General features: G+C 46.2%; 1 protein-coding gene across 2 annotated transcripts in view; it reads left to right on the top strand.

The window, feature by feature from the left end:
• ids (iduronate 2-sulfatase) overlaps positions 1-14,700 on the top strand; it is a 35,815-nt gene extending 21,115 nt beyond the window's left edge. For both annotated transcript variants that reach the window (XM_079556981.1, XM_079556980.1), the window contains exons 9-13: positions 746-852; positions 947-1,063; positions 11,844-11,954; positions 13,367-13,492; positions 14,571-14,700. In XM_079556981.1, the coding sequence (XP_079413107.1) occupies positions 746-852; positions 947-1,063; positions 11,844-11,954; positions 13,367-13,492; positions 14,571-14,651 (542 nt within the window). In that variant the 3' untranslated portion in view covers positions 14,652-14,700. The remainder of the gene's footprint in view (positions 1-745; positions 853-946; positions 1,064-11,843; positions 11,955-13,366; positions 13,493-14,570) is intronic.
• The last annotated feature ends 7,061 nt before the right edge of the window (positions 14,701-21,761 follow it).

Below are 21,761 nucleotides of genomic sequence, written 5' to 3' on the forward strand. Positions count from 1 at the left end.
ACCCACACCGAGCTTCACCAGTAAGACTAACCCACACCGAGCTTCACCAGTAAGACTAACCCACACCGAGCTTTATCAGTAAGACTAACCCACACCGAGCTTCACCAGTAAGACTAACCCACACTGAGCTTCACCAGTAAGACTAACTCACACCGAGCTTCACCAGTAAGACTAACCCACACCAAGCTTTATTAGTAAGACTAACCCACACCGAGCTTCACCAGTAAGACTGACCCACACCGAGCTTTATCAGTAAGACTAACCCACACCGAGCTTCACCAGTAAGACTAACCCACACTGAGCTTCACCAGTAAGACTAACTCACACCGAGCTTCACCAGTAAGACTAACCCACACCGAGCTTTATTAGTAAGACTAACCCACACCGAGCTTCACCAGTAAGACTGACCCACACCGAGGTTCACCAGTAAGACTAACCCACACCGAGCTTTACCTGTAAGACTAACCCACACCGAGCTTTACCTGTAAGACTGACCCACACCAAGCTTTACCAGTAAGACTAACCCACACTGAGCTTCACCAGTAAGACTAACCCACACCGAGCTTCACCAGTAAGACTAACCCACACTGAGCTTCACCAGTAAGACTAACCCACACCGAGGTTTACCAGTAAGACTAACCCACACCGAGCTTCACCAGTAAGACTAACCCACACCGAGCTTTACCAGTCAGACTAACCCACTTAGACGTAAATGTGTGGTTTAGGTTTTGAGTATTTGTTTCAGACGCTCAGGAGACGCAGGATCCGGTGGAGCTTGTGGACGTCTTCCCCACTCTGGCCCACGTGAGCGGACTGAAGGTCCCCAAGCCCTGCCCTGATGTCTCCTTCAAGGTCTTTACCCCAAAGCACATTGTAAACCAGGAAACAGATCCAACATGGCCGACCCTGGGTGTATATATGTGTGTATGTGTGCGTTGGCCTGTAGGTGGAGCTGTGCAGAGAGGGCAGGAACCGTGCAAAGCTCTTCACTCTCAAAGAGAAGAAGAGGAGCAGGGAGTCGATCGCCTTCAGTCAGTACCCCCGCCCGTCCGACACCCCCCAGGTACGTCACTAAGTCAGTCAATACCCCCGCCCGTCCGACACCCCCCAGGTACGTCACTAAGTCAGTCAATACCCCCGCCCGTCCGACACCCCCCAGGTACGTCATTAAGTCAGTCAATACCCCCGCCCGTCCGACACCCCCCAGGTACGTCATTAAGTCAGTCAATACCCCCGCCCGTCCGACACCCCCCAGGTACGTCACTAAGTCAGTCAATACCCCCGCCCCCCCCCAGGTACGTCACTAAGTCAGTCAATACCCCCGACACCCCCCAGGTACGTCACTAAGTCAGTCAGTTGTGTTTGTGTTTGAGCAGGTTGTGTTTGTGTTTGAGCTGGTTGTGTTTGAGCAGGTTGTGTTTGTGTTTGAGCTGGTTGTGTTTGTGTTTGAGCAGGTTGTGTCTGAGCTGGTTGTGTTTGAGCAGGTTGTGTTTGAGCAGGTTGTGTTTGAGCAGGTTGTGTTTGTGTCTGAGCAGGTTGTGTTTGAGCTGGTTGTGTCTGAGCAGGTTGTGTTTGAGCTGGTTGTGTTTGTGTCTGAGCAGGTTGTGTTTGTGTTTGAGCTGGTTGTGTTTGAGCTGGTTGTGTTTGAGCAGGTTGTGTTTGAGCAGGTTGTGTTTGAGCAGGTTGTGTTTGTGTCTGAGCAGGTTGTGTTTGAGCAGGTTGTGTTTGTGTCTGAGCAGGTTGTGTTTGAGCAGGTTGTGTTTGAGCAGGTTGTGTTTGAGCAGGTTGTGTTTGAGCAGGTTGTGTTTGAGCAGGTTGTGTTTGTGTTTGAGCTGGTTGTGTTTGAGCAGGTTGTGTTTGAGCAGGTTGTGTTTGAGTTTGAGCAGGTTGTGTTTGTGTTTGAGCAGGTTGTGTTTGAGTTTGAGCAGGTTGTGTTTGTGTTTGAGCAGGTTGTGTTTGTGTTTGAGCTGGTTGTGTTTGAGTTTGAGCAGGTTGTGTTTGAGCAGGTTGTGTTTGAGCTGGTTGTGTTTGAGCAGGTTGTGTTTGAGCTGGTTGTGTTTGAGCAGGTTGTGTTTGAGCTGGTTGTGTTTGAGCAGGTTGTGTTTGAGTTTGAGCAGGTTGTGTTTGTGTTTGAGCAGGTTGTGTTTGTGTTTGAGCAGGTTGTGTTTGAGTTTGAGCAGGTTGTGTTTGTGTCTGAGCTGGTTGTGTTTGAGCTGGTTGTGTTTGTGTTTGAGCAGGTTGTGTTTGTGTTTGAGCAGGTTGTGTTTGTGTTTGAGCAGGTTGTGTTTGTGTTTGAGCAGGTTGTGTTTGTGTTTGAGTTTGAGCAGGTTGTGTTTGTGTTTGAGCAGGTTGTGTTTGTGTTTGAGCAGGTTGTGTTTGAGCAGGTTGTGTTTGAGCAGGTTGTGTTTGTGTTTGAGCAGGTTGTGTTTGTGTTTGAGCAGGTTGTGTTTGAGCAGGTTGTGTTTGAGCTGGTTGTGTTTGTGTTTGAGCTGGTTGTGTTTGAGCAGGTTGTGTTTGAGCAGGTTGTGTTTGAGCAGGTTGTGTTTGAGCAGGTTGTGTTTGAGCAGGTTGTGTTTGTGTTTGAGCTGGTTGTGTTTGAGCAGGTTGTGTTTGAGCAGGTTGTGTTTGTGTTTGAGCTGGTTGTGTTTGTGTTTGAGTTTGAGCAGGTTGTGTTTGTGTTTGAGCAGGTTGTGTTTGAGCAGGTTGTGTTTGAGCAGGTTGTGTTTGTGTTTGAGCTGGTTGTGTTTGTGTTTGAGTTTGAGCAGGTTGTGTTTGTGTTTGAGCTGGTTGTGTTTGAGCAGGTTGTGTTTGAGCAGGTTGTGTTTGAGCAGGTTGTGTTTGAGCAGGTTGTGTTTGTGTTTGAGCTGGTTGTGTTTGAGCAGGTTGTGTTTGTGTTTGAGTTTGAGCAGGTTGTGTTTGTGTTTGAGCAGGTTGTGTTTGAGCAGGTTGTGTTTGAGCAGGTTGTGTTTGAGCAGGTTGTGTTTGTGTTTGAGCAGGTTGTGTTTGAGCAGGTTGTGTTTGAGCTGGTTGTGTTTGAGCTGGTTGTGTCTGAGCAGGTTGTGTTTGAGCAGGTTGTGTTTGTGTCTGAGCAGGTTGTGTTTGTGTTTGAGCAGGTTGTGTTTGAGCAGGTTGTGTTTGAGCAGGTTGTGTTTGAGCAGGTTGTGTTTGAGCAGGTTGTGTTTGAGCAGGTTGTGTTTGAGTTTGAGCAGGTTGTGTTTGTGTTTGAGCAGGTTGTGTTTGAGCAGGTTGTGTTTGAGCAGGTTGTGTTTGAGCAGGTTGTGTTTGAGTTTGAGCAGGTTGTGTTTGAGCAGGTTGTGTTTGTGTTTGAGTTTGAGCAGGTTGTGTTTGTGTTTGAGCAGGTTGTGTTTGAGCAGGTTGTGTTTGAGCAGGTTGTGTTTGTGTTTGAGCAGGTTGTGTTTGAGCAGGTTGTGTTTGTGTTTGAGTTTGAGCAGGTTGTGTTTGTGTTTGAGTTTGAGCAGGTTGTGTTTGAGCAGGTTGTGTTTGTGTCTGAGCAGGTTGTGTTTGAGCAGGTTGTGTTTGTGTCTGAGCAGGTTGTGTTTGAGCAGGTTGTGTCTGAGCAGGTTGTGTTTGTGTTTGAGCAGGTTGTGTTTGAGCAGGTTGTGTTTGAGCAGGTTGTGTTTGAGCAGGTTGTGTTTGTGTTTGAGCAGGTTGTGTTTGAGCAGGTTGTGTTTGTGTTTGAGCAGGTTGTGTTTGAGCAGGTTGTGTCTGAGCAGGTTGTGTTTGTGTTTGAGCAGGTTGTGTTTGAGCAGGTTGTGTTTGAGCAGGTTGTGTTTGAGCTTGAGCAGGTTGTGTCTGAGCAGGTTGTGTCTGAGCAGGTTGTGTTTGAGCAGGTTGTGTTTGAGCAGGTTGTGTTTGAGCTGGTTGTGTTTGAGCAGGTTGTGTTTGTGTTTGAGCTGGTTGTGTTTGAGCAGGTTGTGTTTGAGCAGGTTGTGTTTGTGTTTGAGCAGGTTGTGTTTGAGCAGGTTGTGTCTGAGCAGGTTGTGTTTGAGCAGGTTGTGTTTGAGCAGGTTGTGTTTGAGCAGGTTGTGTTTGAGCTGGTTGTGTTTGTGTTTGAGCAGGTTGTGTTTGTGTTTGAGCAGGTTGTGTTTGAGCAGGTTGTGTTTGAGCAGGTTGTGTTTGAGCAGGTTGTGTTTGAGTTTGAGCAGGTTGTGTCTGAGCAGGTTGTGTTTGAGCAGGTTGTGTTTGAGCAGGTTGTGTTTGAGCTGGTTGTGTTTGAGCAGGTTGTGTTTGAGCAGGTTGTGTCTGAGCAGGTTGTGTTTGTGTCTGAGCAGGTTGTGTTTGTGTTTGAGCAGGTTGTGTTTGAGCAGGTTGTGTTTGAGCAGGTTGTGTTTGAGCTGGTTGTGTTTGAGCTGGTTGTGTTTGTGTTTGAGCAGGTTGTGTTTGTGTTTGAGCAGGTTGTGTTTGAGCAGGTTGTGTTTGAGGAGGTTGTGTTTGAGCTGGTTGTGTTTGAGCTGGTTGTGTTTGTGTTTGAGCAGGTTGTGTTTGTGTTTGAGCAGGTTGTGTTTGAGCAGGTTGTGTTTGAGCAGGTTGTGTCTGAGCAGGTTGTGTTTGAGTTTGAGCAGGTTGTGTTTGAGCAGGTTGTGTTTGAGCAGGTTGTGTTTGTGTTTGAGCAGGTTGTGTTTGTGTTTGAGCAGGTTGTGTTTGAGCAGGTTGTGTTTGAGCAGGTTGTGTCTGAGCAGGTTGTGTTTGAGCAGGTTGTGTTTGAGCAGGTTGTGTCTGAGCAGGTTGTGTTTGTGTCTGAGCAGGTTGTGGTTGTGTTTGAGCAGGTTGTGTCTGAGCAGGTTGTGTTTGAGCAGGTTGTGTTTGAGCAGGTTGTGTTTGTGTCTGAGCAGGTTGTGTTTGAGCAGGTTGTGTTTGAGCAGGTTGTGTTTGAGCAGGTTGTGTTTGAGCAGGTTGTGTTTGAGCAGGTTGTGTTTGAGCAGGTTGTGTTTGAGCAGGTTGTGTTTGAGCAGGTTGTGTTTGTGTCTGAGCAGGTTGTGTTTGAGCAGGTTGTGTTTGAGCAGGTTGTGTTTGAGCTGGTTGTGTTTGAGTTTGAGCAGGTTGTGTTTGAGCAGGTTGTGTTTGAGCAGGTTGTGTTTGAGCAGGTTGTGTTTGAGCAGGTTGTGTTTGAGCAGGTTGTGTTTGAGCAGGTTGTGTTTGTGTCTGAGCAGGTTGTGTTTGAGCAGGTTGTGTTTGAGCAGGTTGTGTTTGAGCAGGTTGTGTTTGAGCAGGTTGTGTCTGAGCAGGTTGTGTTTGAGCAGGTTGTGTTTGTGTCTGAGCAGGTTGTGTTTGAGCAGGTTGTGTTTGAGCAGGTTGTGTCTGAGCAGGTTGTGTTTGAGCAGGTTGTGTTTGAGCAGGTTGTGTTTGAGCAGGTTGTGTTTGAGCAGGTTGTGTTTGTGTTTGAGCAGGTTGTGTTTGAGCAGGTTGTGTTTGAGCAGGTTGTGTTTGAGCAGGTTGTGTTTGTGTCTGAGCAGGTTGTGTTTGAGCAGGTTGTGTTTGAGCAGGTTGTGTTTGAGCAGGTTGTGTTTGAGCAGGTTGTGTTTGAGCAGGTTGTGTTTGAGCAGGTTGTGTTTGAGCAGGTTGTGTTTGAGCAGGTTGTGTTTGAGCAGGTTGTGTCTGAGCAGGTTGTGTTTGAGCAGGTTGTGTTTGTGTCTGAGCAGGTTGTGTTTGAGCAGGTTGTGTTTGAGCAGGTTGTGTCTGAGCAGGTTGTGTCTGAGCAGGTTGTGTTTGAGCAGGTTGTGTTTGAGCAGGTTGTGTTTGTGTCTGAGCTGGTTGTGTCTGAGCAGGTTGTGTTTGAGCAGGTTGTGTTTGAGCAGGTTGTGTTTGAGCAGGTTGTGTTTGAGTTTGAGCAGGTTGTGTTTGAGCAGGTTGTGTTTGAGCAGGTTGTGTTTGAGTTTGAGCAGGTTGTGTTTGAGCAGGTTGTGTTTGAGCAGGTTGAGTTTGTGTCTGAGCAGGTTGTGTTTGAGCAGGTTGTGTTTGAGTTTGAGCAGGTTGTGTTTGAGCAGGTTGTGTTTGAGCAGGTTGTGTCTGAGCAGGTTGTGTTTGAGCAGGTTGTGTCTGTGTTTGAGCAGGTTGTGTTTGAGCAGGTTGTGTTTGAGCTGGTTGTGTTTGAGCAGGTTGTGTTTGAGTTTGAGCAGGTTGTGTTTGTGTCTGAGCAGGTTGTGTTTGTGCAGGTTGTGTTTGAGCAGGTTGTGTTTGAGCAGGTTGTGTTTGTGTCTGAGCAGGTTGTGTTTGTGTCTGAGCAGGTTGTGTTTGAGCAGGTTGTGTTTGAGTTTGAGCAGGTTGTGTTTGAGCAGGTTGTGTTTGAGCAGGTTGTGTTTGAGTTTGAGCAGGTTGTGTTTGTGTCTGAGCAGGTTGTGTCTGAGCAGGTTGTGTTTGAGCAGGTTGTGTTTGAGCAGGTTGTGTTTGAGCAGGTTGAGTTTGAGCAGGTTGTGTTTGAGCAGGTTGTGTTTGAGCAGGTTGAGTTTGAGCAGGTTGAGTTTGAGCAGGTTGTGTTTGAGCAGGTTGTGTTTGAGTTTGAGCAGGTTGTGTTTGAGCAGGTTGTGTTTGAGCAGGTTGTGTTTGAGCAGGTTGAGTTTGAGCAGGTTGTGTTTGAGCAGGTTGTGTTTGAGTTTGAGCAGGTTGTGTTTGAGCAGGTTGTGTTTGTGTCTGAGCAGGTTGTGTTTGAGCAGGTTGTGTTTGTGTCTGAGCAGGTTGTGTTTGAGCAGGTTGTGTCTGAGCAGGTTGTGTTTGAGCAGGTTGTGTTTGAGCAGGTTGTGTTTGAGCAGGTTGTGTCTGAGCAGGTTGTGTCTGAGCAGGTTGTGTCTGAGCAGGTTGTGTTTGTGCAGGTTGTGTTTGAGCAGGTTGTGTTTGTGTCTGAGCAGGTTGTGTTTGTGTCTGAGCAGGTTGTGTTTGAGCAGGTTGTGTTTGAGTTTGAGCAGGTTGTGTTTGAGCAGGTTGTGTTTGTGTCTGAGCAGGTTGTGTTTGTGTCTGAGCAGGTTGTGTTTGAGCAGGTTGTGTTTGTGTTTGAGCAGGTTGTGTTTGAGCAGGTTGTGTCTGAGCAGGTTGTGTTTGAGCAGGTTGTGTTTGAGTTTGAGCAGGTTGTGTTTGTGTCTGAGCAGGTTGTGTCTGAGCAGGTTGTGTTTGAGCTGGTTGTGTTTGAGCAGGTTGTGTTTGAGCAGGTTGTGTTTGAGCTGGTTGTGTTTGAGCAGGTTGTGTTTGAGCAGGTTGTGTTTGAGCAGGTTGTGTCTGAGCAGGTTGTGTTTGAGCAGGTTGTGTTTGAGCTGGTTGTGTTTGTGTTTGAGCTGGTTGTGTTTGAGCTGGTTGTGTTTGTGTTTGAGCAGGTTGTGTTTGTGTTTGAGCAGGTTGTGTTTGAGCTGGTTGTGTTTGAGTTTGAGCAGGTTGTGTTTGAGTTTGAGCAGGTTGTGTTTGAGCAGGTTGTGTTTGAGTTTGAGCAGGTTGTGTTTGAGCAGGTTGTGTTTGTGTTTGAGCAGGTTGTGTTTGAGCAGGTTGTGTCTGAGCAGGTTGTGTTTGAGCAGGTTGTGTTTGAGCAGGTTGTGTTTGAGCAGGTTGTGTTTGAGCAGGTTGTGTTTGAGCAGGTTGTGTTTGAGCTGGTTGAGTTTGTGTTTGAGCAGGTTGTGTTTGAGCAGGTTGTGTTTGAGTTTGAGCAGGTTGTGTTTGAGCAGGTTGTGTCTGAGCTGGTTGTGTTTGAGCAGGTTGTGTTTGAGCAGGTTGTGTTTGAGCTGGTTGTGTTTGAGCTGGTTGTGTTTGAGCAGGTTGTGTTTGAGCAGGTTGTGTTTGAGCAGGTTGTGTTTGAGCAGGTTGTGTTTGTGTCTGAGCAGGTTGTGTTTGAGGAGGTTGTGTTTGAGGAGGTTGTGTTTGAGTTTGAGCAGGTTGTGTCTGAGCTGGTTGTGTTTGAGCAGGTTGTGTTTGAGTTTGAGCAGGTTGTGTTTGAGCAGGTTGTGTTTGTGTCTGAGCAGGTTGTGTTTGAGGAGGTTGTGTTTGAGGAGGTTGTGTTTGAGCAGGTTGTGTTTGAGCAGGTTGTGTTTGAGCAGGTTGTGTTTGAGCTGGTTGTGTTTGAGCAGGTTGTGTTTGAGCTGGTTGTGTTTGAGCAGGTTGTGTTTGAGCAGGTTGTGTCTGAGCAGGTTGTGTTTGTGTCTGAGCAGGTTGTGTTTGAGGAGGTTGTGTTTGAGGAGGTTGTGTTTGAGGAGGTTGTGTCTGAGCAGGTTGTGTTTGAGCAGGTTGTGTTTGAGTTTGAGCAGGTTGTGTCTGAGCAGGTTGTGTTTGAGCAGGTTGTGTTTGAGCAGGTTGTGTTTGTGTTTGAGCAGGTTGTGTTTGTGTTTGAGCTGGTTGTGTTTGAGCAGGTTGTGTTTGAGCTGGTTGAGTTTGTGTTTGAGCAGGTTGTGTTTGAGCAGGTTGTGTTTGAGCAGGTTGAGTTTGAGCTGGTTGTGTTTGAGTTTGAGCAGGTTGTGTCTGAGCAGGTTGTGTTTGAGCAGGTTGTGTTTGAGCAGGTTGTGTTTGTGTTTGAGCAGGTTGTGTTTGAGCAGGTTGTGTTTGTGTTTGAGCAGGTTGAGTTTGTGTTTGAGCTGGTTGTGTTTGAGTTTGAGCAGGTTGTGTCTGAGCAGGTTGTGTTTGAGCAGGTTGTGTTTGAGCAGGTTGTGTTTGTGTTTGAGCAGGTTGTGTTTGAGCAGGTTGTGTTTGTGTTTGAGCAGGTTGAGTTTGTGTTTGAGCTGGTTGTGTTTGAGCAGGTTGTGTTTGAGCTGGTTGTGTTTGAGCAGGTTGAGTTTGAGCAGGTTGTGTTTGAGCTGGTTGTGTTTGAGCAGGTTGTGTTTGAGCAGGTTGTGTTTGAGCTGGTTGTGTCTGAGCAGGTTGTGTTTGAGCTGGTTGTGTTTGAGCAGGTTGTGTTTGAGCAGGTTGTGTTTGAGCTGGTTGTGTTTGAGCAGGTTGTGTTTGAGCTGGTTGTGTCTGAGCAGGTTGTGTTTGAGCTGGTTGTGTTTGAGCAGGTTGTGTTTGAGCTGGTTGTGTCTGAGCAGGTTGTGTTTGAGCAGGTTGTGTTTGAGCAGGTTGTGTTTCAGCTGGTTGTGTTTGAGCTGGTTGTGTTTGTGTCTGAGCTGGTTGTGTTTGAGCAGGTTGTGTTTGTGTCTGAGCTGGTTGTGTCTGAGCTGGTTGTGTTTGTGTCTGAGCTGGTTGTGTTTGAGCAGGTTGTGTTTGAGCAGGTTGTGTTTGAGCAGGTTGTGTTTGAGCAGGTTGTGTTTGTGTCTGAGCTGGTTGTGTCTGAGCTGGTTGTGTTTGTGTCTGAGCAGGTTGTGTTTGTGTCTGAGCTGGTTGTGTTTGAGCAGGTTGTGTTTGTGTCTGAGCTGGTTGTGTCTGAGCTGGTTGTGTTTGTGTCTGAGCAGGTTGTGTTTGTGTCTGAGCTGGTTGTGTTTGAGCAGGTTGTGTCTGAGCTGGTTGTGTCTGAGCTGGTTGTGTCTGAGCTGGTTGTGTTTGTGTCTGAGCAGGTTGTGTTTGTGTCTGAGCTGGTTGTGTCTGAGCTGGTTGTGTTTGTGTCTGAGCAGGTTGTGTTTGAGCAGGTTGTGTTTGAGCAGGTTGTGTTTGTGTCTGAGCTGGTTGTGTTTGTGTTTGAGCAGGTTGTGTCTGAGCAGGTTGTGTTTGAGCAGGTTGTGTTTGTGTTTGAGCTGGTTGTGTTTGAGCAGGTTGTGTTTGTGTCTGAGCAGGTTGTGTTTGAGCAGGTTGTGTTTGAGCTGGTTGTGTTTGAGCAGGTTGTGTCTGAGCTGGTTGTGTTTGAGCAGGTTGTGTTTGAGCAGGTTGTGTTTGAGCAGGTTGTGTTTGTGTCTGAGCTGGTTGTGTTTGAGCAGGTTGTGTTTGAGCTGGTTGTGTTTGAGCAGGTTGTGTCTGAGCTGGTTGTGTTTGAGCAGGTTGTGTTTGAGCAGGTTGTGTTTGAGCAGGTTGTGTTTGAGCAGGTTGTGTTTGAGCAGGTTGTGTTTGTGTTTGAGCAGGTTGTGTTTGAGCAGGTTGTGTTTGAGCTGGTTGTGTTTGAGCAGGTTGTGTCTGAGCTGGTTGTGTTTGAGCAGGTTGTGTTTGAGCAGGTTGTGTTTGAGCAGGTTGTGTTTGTGTCTGAGCTGGTTGTGTTTGAGCAGGTTGTGTTTGTGTTTGAGCTGGTTGTGTTTGTGTCTGAGCAGGTTGTGTTTGAGCAGGTTGTGTTTGAGCTGGTTGTGTCTGAGCTGGTTGTGTTTGAGCAGGTTGTGTTTGAGCAGGTTGTGTTTGTGTTTGAGCTGGTTGTGTTTGAGCAGGTTGTGTTTGAGCAGGTTGTGTTTGTGTTTGAGCAGGTTGTGTTTGTGTTTGAGCAGGTTGTGTTTGAGCAGGTTGTGTCTGAGCTGGTTGTGTTTGAGCTGGTTGTGTTTGTGTTTGAGCAGGTTGTGTTTGAGCAGGTTGTGTTTGAGCAGGTTGTGTTTGAGCAGGTTGTGTCTGAGCTGGTTGTGTTTGAGCTGGTTGTGTTTGAGCTGGTTGTGTTTGTGTTTGAGCAGGTTGTGTTTGAGCAGGTTGTGTTTGAGCAGGTTGTGTCTGAGCTGGTTGTGTTTGAGCAGGTTGTGTCTGAGCTGGTTGTGTTTGAGCTGGTTGTGTTTGTGTTTGAGCAGGTTGTGTTTGAGCAGGTTGTGTTTGAGCTGGTTGTGTTTGAGCAGGTTGTGTTTGAGCAGGTTGTGTTTGTGTTTGAGCAGGTTGTGTTTGAGCAGGTTGTGTTTGAGCAGGTTGTGTTTGAGCAGGTTGTGTTTGAGCAGGTTGTGTTTGTGTTTGAGCAGGTTGTGTTTGAGCTGGTTGTGTTTGTGTTTGAGCTGGTTGTGTTTGTGTCTGAGCAGGTTGTGTTTGAGCTGGTTGTGTTTGTGTCTGAGCTGGTTGTGTTTGTGTTTGAGCAGGTTGTGTTTGAGCAGGTTGTGTTTGTGTTTGAGCAGGTTGTGTTTGAGCTGGTTGTGTCTGAGCAGGTTGTGTTTGTGTTTGAGCAGGTTGTGTTTGTGTTTGAGCAGGTTGTGTTTGAGCAGGTTGTGTCTGAGCTGGTTGTGTTTGTGTCTGAGCTGGTTGTGTTTGTGTCTGAGCTGGTTGTGTCTGAGCAGGTTGTGTTTGTGTCTGAGCTGGTTGTGTTTGTGTCTGAGCTGGTTGTGTTTGAGCTGGTTGTGTTTGAGCTGGTTGTGTTTGAGCTGGTTGTGTTTGAGCTGGTTGTGTTTGAGCTGGTTGTGTTTGTGTCTGAGCTGGTTGTGTTTGAGCAGGTTGTGTTTGTGTCTGAGCTGGTTGTGTCTGAGCAGGTTGTGTTTGAGCAGGTTGTGTTTGAGCTGGTTGTGTTTGAGCAGGTTGTGTTTGAGCAGGTTGTGTTTGTGTTTGAGCAGGTTGTGTTTGAGCAGGTTGTGTTTGAGCTGGTTGTGTTTGTGTTTGAGCTGGTTGTGTTTGTGTCTGAGCAGGTTGTGTTTGTGTCTGAGCTGGTTGTGTTTGTGTCTGAGCAGGTTGTGTTTGTGTCTGAGCAGGTTGTGTTTGAGCAGGTTGTGTTTGAGCAGGTTGTGTCTGAGCAGGTTGTGTTTGAGCAGGTTGTGTTTGAGCAGGTTGTGTCTGAGCAGGTTGTGTTTGAGCAGGTTGTGTTTGAGCAGGTTGTGTCTGAGCAGGTTGTGTTTGAGCTGGTTGTGTCTGAGCTGGTTGTGTCTGAGCAGGTTGTGATTGTGTCTGAGCTGTTTGTGTTTGTGTCTGAGCTGGTTGTGTCTGAGCAGGTTGTGATTGTGTCTGAGCAGGTTGTGTCTGAGCTGTTTGTGTTTGTGTCTGAGCTGGTTGTGTTTGAGCTGGTTGTGTTTGTGTTTGAGCAGGTTGTGTTGTGTGTTTTGTGGCAGGTGAACTCGGACCTGCCGGACCTCAGGGACATCACGGTGATGGGGTACTCCATGCGCTCCTGGGATTACAGGTTCACGCTGTGGCTCGGCTTCAACCCTCGCACTTTCCAGGTCAGAAACCAAACAAAAACATTTCATCATCAGTTCAGTCAAAGAAACCGCTTTGTCGACTAAAACATGATTAAATATGTATATATATATATATATATAAGTGAAAAGAAGAGAATAAACTCATCCAAACTCTTGGTTTTAAATCCTCTGCTAAAGGATCAGCTCTGAACTGACCATGAGGACAAACATGAAGCAGACGACCTCCATTAAATACCATTATGATCAATATTAGGACAAGATGGCGGATACAGGCGGCCGATATGAGTGTCCTTCACGGGGGGGGGGGGCTCAGTCACCCAGGAGGAGCTCGGAGTGGAGTCGCTGCTCCTTCACGTGGAGAGGAGCAGCTGAGGAGCCTCCAGGTCGCTTCCCTCAGGGGGGGTTCCGGGCCTGTCCTCTTAGGAGGAGGCCTCGTGGAAGACCCAGGACACGCTGGAGGTGGATCGGGAAGTCTGGTCCCCGACCCGGCCCCGGATAAAAGGAATGGATGATAAATATTATAGTTGATGAAATGAATCTTAGTTTTATTCGACTAAATCTAGACTAAAATTGAAGAGAATGATTTGGCGTTTCGTACACAGGACAAAAGATCATTCATGAATCAGGTTATGTTCAGGAAAAGCACACATATAGAAACATGGGAAATACACGATGACCGGCCATTGACTGGGAGGCGGGGCTGAAGAACGTGTTGAGGCAGACGCAGGGGGGCGTGGTGAGGGGGGGGGCATGTGTGTGCAGTTGTTTACAGTCAGTGTTATGCAAAGTACGACCCAGAGAATTCAGTCACTCGGTCACTCCCTGCTCCAAAGTGCTTGTTCATTTCCATCGACAGCAGGGGGGCCCATCCCATAAGCAGGTCCCTTTTTATCAAGAGTCCAAATAAGTAAATATCTTCGAGGTGTCTGACCGACAGGACCGCGAGGCAGACCGGTCAGGAAGACGACCTCCTCCGGCTCGTGAGGACAGAGAGCAGCAGGTCCAAGAGGAACAACAAAAGTCAAACACTCGCAGAGGCTGGAACAAGCATGAACGCCAGAGACAGAGAGAGAAGAGACTCAATCTGGACTGAAACTGAATGAGCTCTGCGTTGGAGAAGGCGTGGCCCGTTAAGAGTTCCTCTCATTAAGGGTTAAAGCTCAGTCCAATCAAAGTCAAATCTCTGTTGCCTGAAGTGGTTTGAGTTTTCCCGTTAAAGCTGTGTCCCGACTCCTGACACGCCTGACCCTGCAGCACAGACCACATCTGTATTCAGAGGGAGTTCCTCAGTAATATCCGCCCTGACAGCCCCATCCATCTCCCCCTCGCCCCCTCCCTCTGAGAGAAAGAGGGGGGGGGGGCGTCTGCTTCGCGGTGGACTCGGTGTTTCCTTCTCCCTCAGTTCCTCTTTGACCCTGTTGCACATGTTTTAGGTGAACCTGACGGACGTCCACGCGGGAGAGCTGTATCTGACGGACTCGGACCCAGGGCAGGACCATAACGTTTATGAGGCAGACGTCCACAAGGGGGCGCTCCTGAAGGCAGCGCGGGCCACACCGGTCAGTCCAATATATACACATCCATACTTTACTCATTAACTATACTCTGTACTTTTACACATTAACTATACTCTGTACTTTTACTCATTAACTATAGTCTGTACTTTTACTCATTAACTATAGTCTGTACTTTTACTCATTAACTATAGTCTGTACTTTTACTCATTAACTATAGTCTGTACTTTTACACATTAACTATACTCTGTACTTTTACTCATCAACTATAGTCTGTACTTTTACTCATTAACTATAGTCTGTACTTTTACTCATTAACTATAGTCTGTACTTTTACTCATTAACTATAGTCATTACTTTTACTGATCAACTATATTCAGTACTTTTACTCATTATCTATAGTCTGTACTTTTACTCATTAACTATAGTCATTACTTTTACTGATCAACTATATTCAGTACTTTTACTCATTATCTATAGTCTGTACTTTTACTCATTATCTATAGTCTGTACTTTTACTCAACTATACTCTGTACTTTTACTCATTAACTATAGTCTGTACTTTTACTCATTAACTATACTCTGTACTTTTACTCATTAACTATACTCTGTACTTTTACTCATTAACTATAGTCTGTACTTTTACTCATTAACTATAGTCTGTACTTTTACTCATTAACTATAGTCTGTACTTTTACTCATCAACTATAGTCTGTACTTTTACTCATTAACTATAGTCTGTACTTTTACTCATTAACTATAGTCTGTACTTTTACTCATTAACTATAGTCTGTACTTTTACTCATTAACTATAGTCTGTACTTTTACTCATTAACTATAGTCTGTACTTTTACTCATCAACTATAGTCTGTACTTTTACTCATTAACTATAGTCTGTACTTTTACTCATCAACTATAGTCTGTACTTTTACTCATTAACTATAGTCTGTACTTTTACTCATTAACTATACTCTGTACTTTTACTCATTAACTATACTCTGTACTTTTACTCATTAACTATAGTCAGTACTTTTACTCTTAGTCTGTATTTCTTCTTGTTTCACATTGATCTCCAGTATTGAAGAGTTTACTTCAGATCCTAAAGAGTTTGTTTCTTCTTCAGAACTGGAACGTTCAGGATCGACTGAAGCTGCAGCTGCTTTTTCTCTCAGAACAAATTCAGACTCAGCGAAAGAAAACCTGAGGAAACAGAAACTCACGAACTTTAAAGTCAAAGGGAAAGAAAGGACCAGGAAACTCTCTTTTATGGCACTTCTTCATCAGCAGGTGGCAGTAGTGAGGTGCTTTGTTCTCTGAAGGTGCTTTCAAAGGGAATGGGAAAACACACTTAGCTTTTGCACTTTTTCCAACAGATGGAAAAATACAGTTTATGGATAAATTCTATGTTATCAACGTCACAAATGTAAATAAAAAGTCTGTTTACTGATTTCTTCATATTCCATCAAACAAATGAAAGAGCGGAACTGACCTTGTGTTCAGGAGCAGTGCGGATTTCTGTGCCTGAATCTTTCTCTTTACCGTGTTTAAAGCATGGAGTGGTTCAAATCCTTCCCACACCTTTATTTGGGCTCATTATGAAATGTTTCTTGCTAACAGTCTGTTTGAGGACATTCCGGCGCTTGTATCCACGATCTCGTCCTTTCGGTCGTTGTCCAGATCTTCTGACCAAAGGTGAGGAACGTCCATGGACTCGGCTCCCTCCATCTCACACTCCATCCCTCCCTCACTGAGGACACGGCCCGAGAGGACTCTCCACTGACCTCAGGAGGAGAACCTGGAGGAGGAGGAGGAGGAGGACCTGGAGGAGCTGATCCTCATCCCGGCTGGTTTTAACCATGTGACATTATTAAACTTCCGTGACCAGCACCATCTCTGGAGATAAACTGCCGTTTCACAAAAGCATTGATGAACTCGTTCATCTGATTCACAGTCTGGACGTTGCTGAAATGGGAAATGACTTTTAGCAGTTATTAATGGAGTAATCAAGTGTATTTAACCCATCCTCAAAACCGATTGGAGAAGCTACAGAACTGTCCTTTAAGCCAGTGGTTCCCAAACTTCTCTGTCGGGCGGACGCTTTGAGTCCCCGACCTCCAGGGTCCTGACAATATTATTACAAAGTGACAAACTAAACTAAGATTACTTTATATTTAATAGAGCGTAATGATCAAAATGAAGCTAAAATACTCTCAGAATCTTTTACTGAAGAACATAATTAACACTAACTTTCCTTTGACATAAACCCGCGCACCCCTGGTTGGGAAACACTGCTTTAAACGAGTTGAGGATCTGGAGCGTCAGCGTTTGTGAGTCATCGGAGCCCGATTGTCCTCTCGACATGACCAGAAACAAAGAAACTGCATAGCCGTAGTGGACCATGGAGGACCATGGGGGACCATGGAGGACCATGGGGGACCATGGTCCTTGGGGGACCATGGAGGACCATGGGGGACCATGGAGGACCATGGGGGACCATGGTCCTTGGGGGACCATGGGGGACCATGGCGGGCCGTGGCGGACCGTGGCGGGTCATGGGTGACCATGGCGGACCATGGCCGGCTATGGGGGGCAGGGGAACAACAGGACAAAGTTTCAAAACGGTGTTGATGTTAAATATTGTGGGTAAATTGATTAGCTCTGTTGAACCATCAGATCACTCGTAAATAATACAAATAAAGTACATTTAGAGGCATAACCTAAATGTGGATCTCTGGTCACAATAAAAAAATCTTTATTTCTCATTCCAGTTTAAATGTTGTGAATATCAGCGACATGAGGCACAGTTTCAAACCCTGGACTTTGTCCAACAGTCGCCTTTAAGGGTCAGAAATGTTTTTAGTTTTCCCAACGATGTGAACAAGACTGGACGTCACATCTCTACATATGAACAGTTCTTTCAGTTTGTGTATCTCCGTTCACAGCCCTGGTGTAAAAATACTCTTTAAGCCAATATTGTAACAAGCTCCACAACGACGACAAGAACACTTTATATCATCAACGTTCCAGCTGCTAAAACGGTCCAAATCAGAGCTTCTTTGTTGCTTTACGCTAAATATCAATACTGTTTGGTAGCAAAAAGAACTTCCATTACCCATAATGCAACGGGCGACCCAACATGGGCATTCAGCTTATTCAACAACAAAACCGAGGGCCGCATTTGACTCCTGGGCCACACGTTGGACACCCCTGGCCTAAAACCTCCTGAATACTTCTAAAGAAATACTGCATGTACACGCAAATACTGTACACGCATACTACATGTGCTAAAAGAGTAAGTAAAAGTAAAAGAGGAGATGAATATTTTTGTCGAGGAACGTCACTTCCCAACAAACTCTGAAACATAACATGATTAATGTAAAAACCTTTGACTGGTTTATTTAATCCTAATGTTGTTCATGTGGAAGAAAAGCAGCAGCATTTGGTTAAAACACTTTTTATTCTCTTGGTTTTTCCACAATAAATATTTGAAAGGAAACACTTGATAGAAACATAGAAAAGGCCAAACCAACATGAGGCAGTGACACATTCATGAAACCAGGCGCTCGGCGACTCTTCCGTCTCGTTATAACAGATCCTTATCGTTATTATCATCGTTATTATCATCGTTATTCTGGTTGCTATGGTGACGAGGCTCGAGCGGAAGGAGAAACCTGTTCATCGTGAAGCTGGAAGTGGAAACTGTGCAAAAACTGGACGATGAGACTGGACGTTTGTCGTTGTTGTAAAAGTGTAAAGTAAAAGCGCAGCGTGTGATGCAGACGGTGCGTTTAAAGACATCACGGTTTCACTGTAAAACAACATCGAACATCTGGGCTCTGGTTTGGGGACTTTAGATTCAGTTTAGATGTTGACGGGAGAGTTGGAACTTTTGAGTGAACATTATTTTTCCAGGGAACGACTTCTGTCCAAAGTGTTGGAGAAGAGGACGGATTATTATCATTATCATTATTATCATTATTATTATTATTATTATTATTATTATTATTAGCTGGCTCAGTCCCGGGCAAAGCAGTAACAATGAAAGGTGTTTGTGGTGTTAAGTCTGTAGCAGCAAACATCAGATAAAGACTCTTCACCTGATCTGACGATGGAACAAGAAGCTCCAACATTTTAAACTGTCCTTCGTGTCCAAACTCATCCTGAACCTGAACCTAACCCAAACCCTAACCCTAACCCAAACTCATCCTGAACCTGAACCTAACCCTGACCCAAACTCATCCTGAACCTGAACCTAACCCAAACCCTAACCCTAACCCAAACTCATCCTGAACCTGAACCTAACCCTGACCCAAACTCATCCTGAACCTGAACCTAACCCTGACCCAAACTCATCCTGAACCTGAACCTCACCCTCCAAACTCATCCTGACCCTGAACAATCCGTTTCTATCACAGGGATGAGTTCAAAGACTGTTGGGTTAGTGTAACAGACATGGACGAGCTGCCAGTTCTGTTGATCATTGACTGACGGCTCATGCTGTCACGTGATTGGCTCGAACCCCCAGAACGGACTCGTACAGATCGATCTGATTCTGGTATCGGATATCGGAGACGATATCACTTTAACCTCTTTACCCCCAACTACTGATGTTGTCCAGTTATTCTCCAGGCTTTACTCTATTTGAGTAAAAAAGAGTCCTGAGGGCAGGGGGTGAGTCCTGAGGGCAGAGGGGTGAGGTGAACATGTAGAGGGTGAGTCCTGAGGGGTGAGTCCTGAGGGCAGAGGGGAGAGTCCTGAGGGGTGAGTCCTGAGGGCAGAGGGGAGAGTCCTGAGGGCAGAGGGGTGAGGTGAACATGCAGGGGGTGAGTCCTGAGGGGTGAGTCCTGAGGGGTGAGTCCTGAGGGGTGAGTCCTGAGGGGAGAGTCCTGAGGGGTGAGTCCTGAGGGGTGAGTCCTGAGGGGTGAGTCCTGAGGGGTGAGTCCTGAGGGGTGAGTCCTGAGGGGTGAGTCCTGAGGGGTGAGTCCTGAGGGGTGAGTCCTGAGGGGTGAGTCCTGAGGGGTGAGTCCTGAGGGGTGAGTCCTGAGGGGAGAGTCCTGAGGGGTGAGGCTAGAAAGAACATGCTAAAGCTAGTGGAAACTAATCAAAGCTGGGACAGAAACACTGATTGGATCAAACCTAAAGTCGCCAAAATGAATAAAATCCGCCAGGGTTAGTATGTAGTGACTGAAACACTGTTACAGAATCACATATTTAACATATTTATGATGCACATGGTAAAGATCAGATCCACTGTTCGTATTAATAAATCCTTAAAAGCTGGTCCTACATTTGAATGAAGAAAAAATATTCTTGGTTAATGTTTTTTTTATTACAGTTTCTTCATAAATAGCTTTAATTGATCCACTTTTAAGGAAGTCTCTTGTATCGGTTAATATAATAATATCGACCGATCGGTATCGGAAGCAAAGAAAGCTGGATCTGTGTCGCAACATTAGGGACTCACATCAAACGGATCCATAGGTGCCGATCGTGTGGCCGTTTTATGCTTGATCTGCTCGTCAGAAAGAGCTGCTGCTACAGACTCACTGTTTATCAAGGGGGGGTCATTAGAGCTTTCACCTTTCACCCAGTTACAAGGTTGGTTTTGTTCTTTGTTTCTCCTTAGTAAGTTTTCCATCTTCTGCTTAGACCTCTCATGGCGGAGTGAAAACACTCGCCACAGCTTCACAGGGCCTGTTTTCTCTTTATTGAAGAAGCAAAAGGCACATTTTCTCCAGTTTGGTTCGACCCAAATCTAAAAATCTTCTTAAAAAGAAACAGCGACGAAAACGAGGATGAAAAACACGACAAAAAAGTGATGATGAAGCAACAATGAAACAATAAAAAAAGTGACAAAAACACGATTTATATAATATATAATTTAACAGCGCAACAAAAAAGCTACAATCAGTTTTGTCGGTCTTAGCTTTCAAATGAGGCGTTGCTCTGTCGCTCTCCAGTCAAGAAGTGTTTAGATCTGGGTGAAGCTGAACTGTAGAAAACGAGCGCTCGATGGTCCTCTCCCCGAACACTGAAGTCTGTCCCACATGGACATCAGGGGTCTGGGCTCCACACGCTCACATAAGCCCAGAGCTTCAGTTTCCCACACTGGTCTGAAGCTTCAGTTACTGGGGTTTGTTTCTGGCTCCACACGCTCACAGAAACCCAGTGCTTCAGTTTCCCACACTGGTCTGAAGCTTCCGTTATTGGGGTTTGTTTCTGGGCTCCACACGCTCACAGAAACCCAGTGCTTCAGTTTCCCACACTGGTCTGAAGCTTCAGTTATTGGGGTTTGTTTCTGGCTCCACACGCTCACAGAAACCCAGTGCTTCAGTTTCCCACACTGGTCTGAAGCTTCAGTTACTGGGGTTTGTTTCTGGGCTCCACACGCTCACCCAGTGCTTCAGTTTCCCACACTGGTCTGAAGCTTCAGTTATTGGGGTTTGTTTCTGGCTCCACACGCTCACACAAACCCAGTGCTTCAGTTTCCCACACTGGTCTGAAGCTGCAGTTATTGGGGTTTGTTTCTGGGCTCCACACGCTCACAGAAACCCAGTGCTTCAGTTTCCCACACTGGTCTGAAGCTTCAGTTATTGGGGTTTGTTTCTGGGCTCCACACGCTCACAGAAACCCAGTGCTTCAGTTTCCCACACTGCTCTGAAGCTTCAGTTATTGCATGCAAACGCTTTGATAGAAACTCAGCTCTTACAAAACGTTAAAACCACAGTAAAACGATCACGGACGAGTTAAGCGAGCGCTGCACCCGCAGAGGCTCATGGACACGGCAGTTATACCAATATGGTACAGTTTGTAAATCAATAAATACAGAACACACAAAGGCACTTGGAGAGTTTCAGCTTCACATCGTCTGCACACATTCCACAGCTGCGTCTGAAGATCCACATCCAGAGCTGGAGTTTCCTCTAACACACTAAGGGAGGGGAACAGCGCCCCCAGTGGCTTATAGACTTAATGCAGTCCAGACCATTATGGAAGTGACCAATGGGTGGCGCTGTGGGGCTACAGTGCTGCGATGCATTCCACTTCTCTAAGGACATTCTCCTCCTTTTACTTCACCTTTATTTAACCAGGAAAGTCCCAGATCAAGAATCTCTTTTTCAGGCCAGTCCTGACCCCAGAGCGGAACCTATTGTACATGTTTTAGTGGTAGGGGAAACTGGAGGAAACCTACACAGACACAGGGAGAACATGAACTCCACAGAAAGGCTCTGTCCAGGTGGGACTTCAACCCGAGACCTTCTTGCTGTGAAGCATGAGCGCTAACCACTGTGCCACCGGGCCGTTTAATCGAGTTGCTCATGACTCACTTCCTTGTTTACAAACTACGCCGCCTGCGTCATATCCTGCTTTTCTCTTATTGGTTAATAAGCTCGTTGGCCACGCCCATCGGGAACGAAAGAAACGCGTCTCAGTGAAGAAGAGGAGAAGCGAGTTCTGGACAACACTGATCAGTCCCGTCCCCCGACCCCGAAACCAGTCCAACAACCGACCAGCAAAACAGAGCCTTCCAGATCAGAGGCCCAAAAGATCTGAGTCTGAGTGGGCCGGCCCACTTTAGTCCGGCCCACTTTAGGCCGTCCAAACCGTTGGATCCAAACATATGCAGACTCAGAGCGTTGGTCACATTAGTCACTAAACATCGCAGATTATTAGTGATCCAGATGTTTTCAGCTGTTGTAATGAGTGTTCAGACCTTTGAGATGTGACTTTAGATACAAATGTAAAGTTTCTCTGAGCTAGTTTCTGCTTTTGTGGGTCTGACACACATCTAAACACATCCATTAATGATAAAGAAACTACAGAAAGTAAATAACTGCCATGAATCTGACCTGTCGTCCCTCGCCGTACTTCAACACCGGGCCTGGCTTCACCGTGGGGGACAACAGCAGGAACTAAAGGCAGATCTGCTTCTTCAGACGCAGCTGTTTCTCTCACTGTCACATTGTTTCACACACACGCACACACACACACACACAAACACCTCGGGAGTCGAACCCATGACCTCCTGGACACGCTCCTCCACAGTCAGGCCTGGTTGGTGCGACGCGGAGCTGGAATAAAGCAGTTTTTGGAGAATATTTGAAATCTCAGGACGGCTGTTTCTGTCACACTGTGCGTTTGTGGCAGGGCTGATGGGAATTGTAGTCCTTTCTCTCTTTGTAGTTCGACTGTTGGTCTTTAGCTCCATCGAGTCCTTGTAGTCCTCACAGCGGAGCGGAGGTTTTGTGCTGGGAGTTGTAGTTTTTCCATTTGTAGCCCGAGACTTTTCCTTCTCGATGATTGGTTTGTTTCT

This window comes from Gobius niger, assembly GCF_951799975.1.
Source record: "Gobius niger genome assembly, chromosome: 5".
In the NCBI taxonomy this organism is placed as follows: Eukaryota; Metazoa; Chordata; class Actinopteri; order Gobiiformes; family Gobiidae; genus Gobius; species Gobius niger.